This window comes from Sitophilus oryzae, unplaced genomic scaffold (assembly GCF_002938485.1).
Source record: "Sitophilus oryzae breed Bouriz unplaced genomic scaffold, Soryzae_2.0 scaffold_1968_pilon_pilon, whole genome shotgun sequence".
NCBI lineage: Eukaryota > Metazoa > Arthropoda > Insecta > Coleoptera > Curculionidae > Sitophilus > Sitophilus oryzae.
This window is the reverse complement of record NW_022146688.1, coordinates 359,275-361,887: the sequence shown is the minus strand read 5'-3', so window position 1 is coordinate 361,887 and position 2,613 is coordinate 359,275. Positions and strand designations below refer to the sequence as shown.

The window sequence follows — 2,613 nt, the reverse complement described above, 5'->3', positions numbered from 1 at the left end:
AAGTTTTTGAGGAATTTTAGCTTGTAGTTTCATTATTTTTGTAATAAAAAATTTGAAAACAAGGATACAGTATATCATTATATATTTTTTTAATTATGTTTACAAAAAAATATTGTATTTAAATAATATAAGGTGTTATTAAGGTTTTTAGACTTACTTATTTGTTATGCTATGTCTCTGGCTATGCCATTCTCAATTCAGAAACCATGTAAGTCATGTTATGGTTCTTTAGAATTTTAAATTTCACACGATTATCTTAGCATGTCAACATATATTATTCTTTTAAAATACATCCTTCAAATATACTTAACGGAAATAAAGTAATTCAATATACTAAAACTAATAAATGTATTTGCCTATATTTATTAACATAATATATGTAACATTGTGTTTTAATTATTAATTATTAAACTATTCTTTTAAAATAACTGTTTAGCATTAAAATATATTTGTACGGTGGATATATATTGATATAAACTTAATAAAAAACTCAACTTTTATTCCATAATAAATCTTAAAACTAAAAATGATCTTACCACTCAACCTCCGGCAATTCGTGTATAATGTCTTTACTATGTTCTCCAGTCGGTAACTCTTCCCCAAAAATTTTTTTCCGTGGATTCATGTGTATTGCCAAAATAAATCCTTTAAAATCTTCTCTTTTTTTTCAGTGTTAATACCCCTACAAAAAATGCTTTGTTGTAACTTATTTGTAAACATATTTGATAAGTTCGTATTATAAAAATGATAAACTATGATTTACCTGGAACAAGAAACTGCCTCTGGGAGTTGGACCTTAAACCTTGGTTTGAGAAAAGAAACTTCAGAGTATTCCTCCTGTTCTAGTTCTTTTTTAAAGAAAAGTCTTTTCGATCCCTTCTTAAATTGGACTTGTTTTATTTCCTGTAATTTTGGAACAGAGCAGCTATCCTTTTTTCTTCCTTGGCACCCATTTGTAAATTTCCTAAAGTCTTCATAACGAAGACTGATGACATGATTTTTTTTATTTGAAGACCTTATTAGGTTTTCCAAATCTTCAAAATCTAGAATTTCTGCTGCTTTTTTCCATTTTTTTCCTATCTGTCCATGAACGGAGTCTGCCTTCATGAAGCTGTGACCAGGTTCAAAGTATTTAAACGTAATAGTTTCTGGGCCCCATGGTTCATTTACAAACGTTACACAGGAGGTAAACAACACCCAGTTTTTATTTTGGGAGGTACAATTATCCGCCCAAAAAATTACATGTTTTGTTTTATTCTGTAGCCTTTTTATCATATTATAATAGGCTGATGTAACATCCGGACTATTGCGGCCCATAATAGCTTCATGCCACAGGATGCACATATTTTCGCCACCTTTTTTTAGATTTGCAAAAGTTTCGTGAAAAATTACAAGCCTGCTGACAAAATAGGAGTTTTTTATAGTCATTTTTGGAATAATTATAACTTTTTGCATATCGACAGCATACCTTTCTGTAGTAGAATTAATACTTTGATCAACACCGCCCATGTATTTTTCACTAGCTACCCTATACCTTTTTTGGTGTTTCTGGTATTCCATGCATATTTGACAATCGCTAGTTTTGCTATTTAGTTGGGTACTATTTTCCATATCCTCTGGCGACTTAACACTTTCAACCACACCATTTTCAAAAGTAGTTGCGTTTTCATCATGGCTATGCTGCTTGAATTTTGAACAACTACCACATTCATCTTGCGTTGGTACAGAAAATCCAATATTCTCCTTATTAAATATTTTTCGATACGTCTCGTATGTAACTTTATTATCTATGTTTTTAGAATTATAATCTAAATACATACTATGAATTGAAAGATCTGCTGTTAAATACCTTCTATTAGGGGCATGTGATAGATTGTAGTGTGATGGTTGTGGATGGTATGAATTAATGTGTTCTTTTACAAGTTCATAGTTTTTGTCTCCTATTTGTTTCATACGTTTCTTAGTGTTTTCTCCTCATTTATCCTTTAATAATGGAAAGTCCATCTCATTGCCTTTTAAAAATTCTGTTATTATAGCATCGGATTTATACCCCAGAGTGCTAAGGAACATCGTTTTACAGACAGGGAATTGTTCAGAAATACTTTCAGCCATATTTTCCGTACATTTTGGCAAAGTATAGGTAAGCGAAAACTCCTTATTTCTCATTGCATCTGCTTTTCGATACTTTACGGTTTTTTTTACAACATACTTTGATAAAAAGAGTCTTTTTTCGCCAAAATTCAAATTGATATAATATTGAAAAATCTTTGTTCGATTTACTTCGGTAAAAAGTTCAAAACATTTTTGCCTGCTGGATTTTTTGCAGCTTGGTAGCAAATGTCGGGGTGTTCTTTCCTTTAATTTTTTTTTTGTTGTACTGCAGTTCTACTGTGTGTTTCAAAATTGCTTGCCTCGTTTTGATTTAAAATTTTTTTTTGTAAAATAGGATTTAACTGTTCTTCTGAATTTTGATCGTGCTGTATTTGGTTGTCAGTATTGAGGAGCGAATTTGGGGAATAAGGATTTTCAATATCTGATTCCATATTGTGGATTTCCATTTCATCGGTTGTTTCCTTTAGGTTATTTTTTGAACTGTGGGGTTGTGACATGTTT

General features: G+C 30.7%; 1 protein-coding gene across 1 annotated transcript; it reads right to left on the bottom strand.

Moving 5' to 3' along the window:
• Nucleotides 1–621: 621 nt before the first annotated feature.
• On the bottom strand, nt 622–2,339 carry LOC115883597. Its single transcript, XM_030901953.1, has 2 exons — nt 764–2,339; nt 622–682 (listed from the first exon to the last, which is right to left on the bottom strand). Exons 1-2 carry the CDS (start codon nt 1,951–1,953, stop codon nt 622–624), a joined length of 1,251 nt encoding a protein of 416 aa, XP_030757813.1. The 5' UTR covers nt 1,954–2,339.
• Nucleotides 2,340–2,613: the final 274 nt, after the last annotated feature.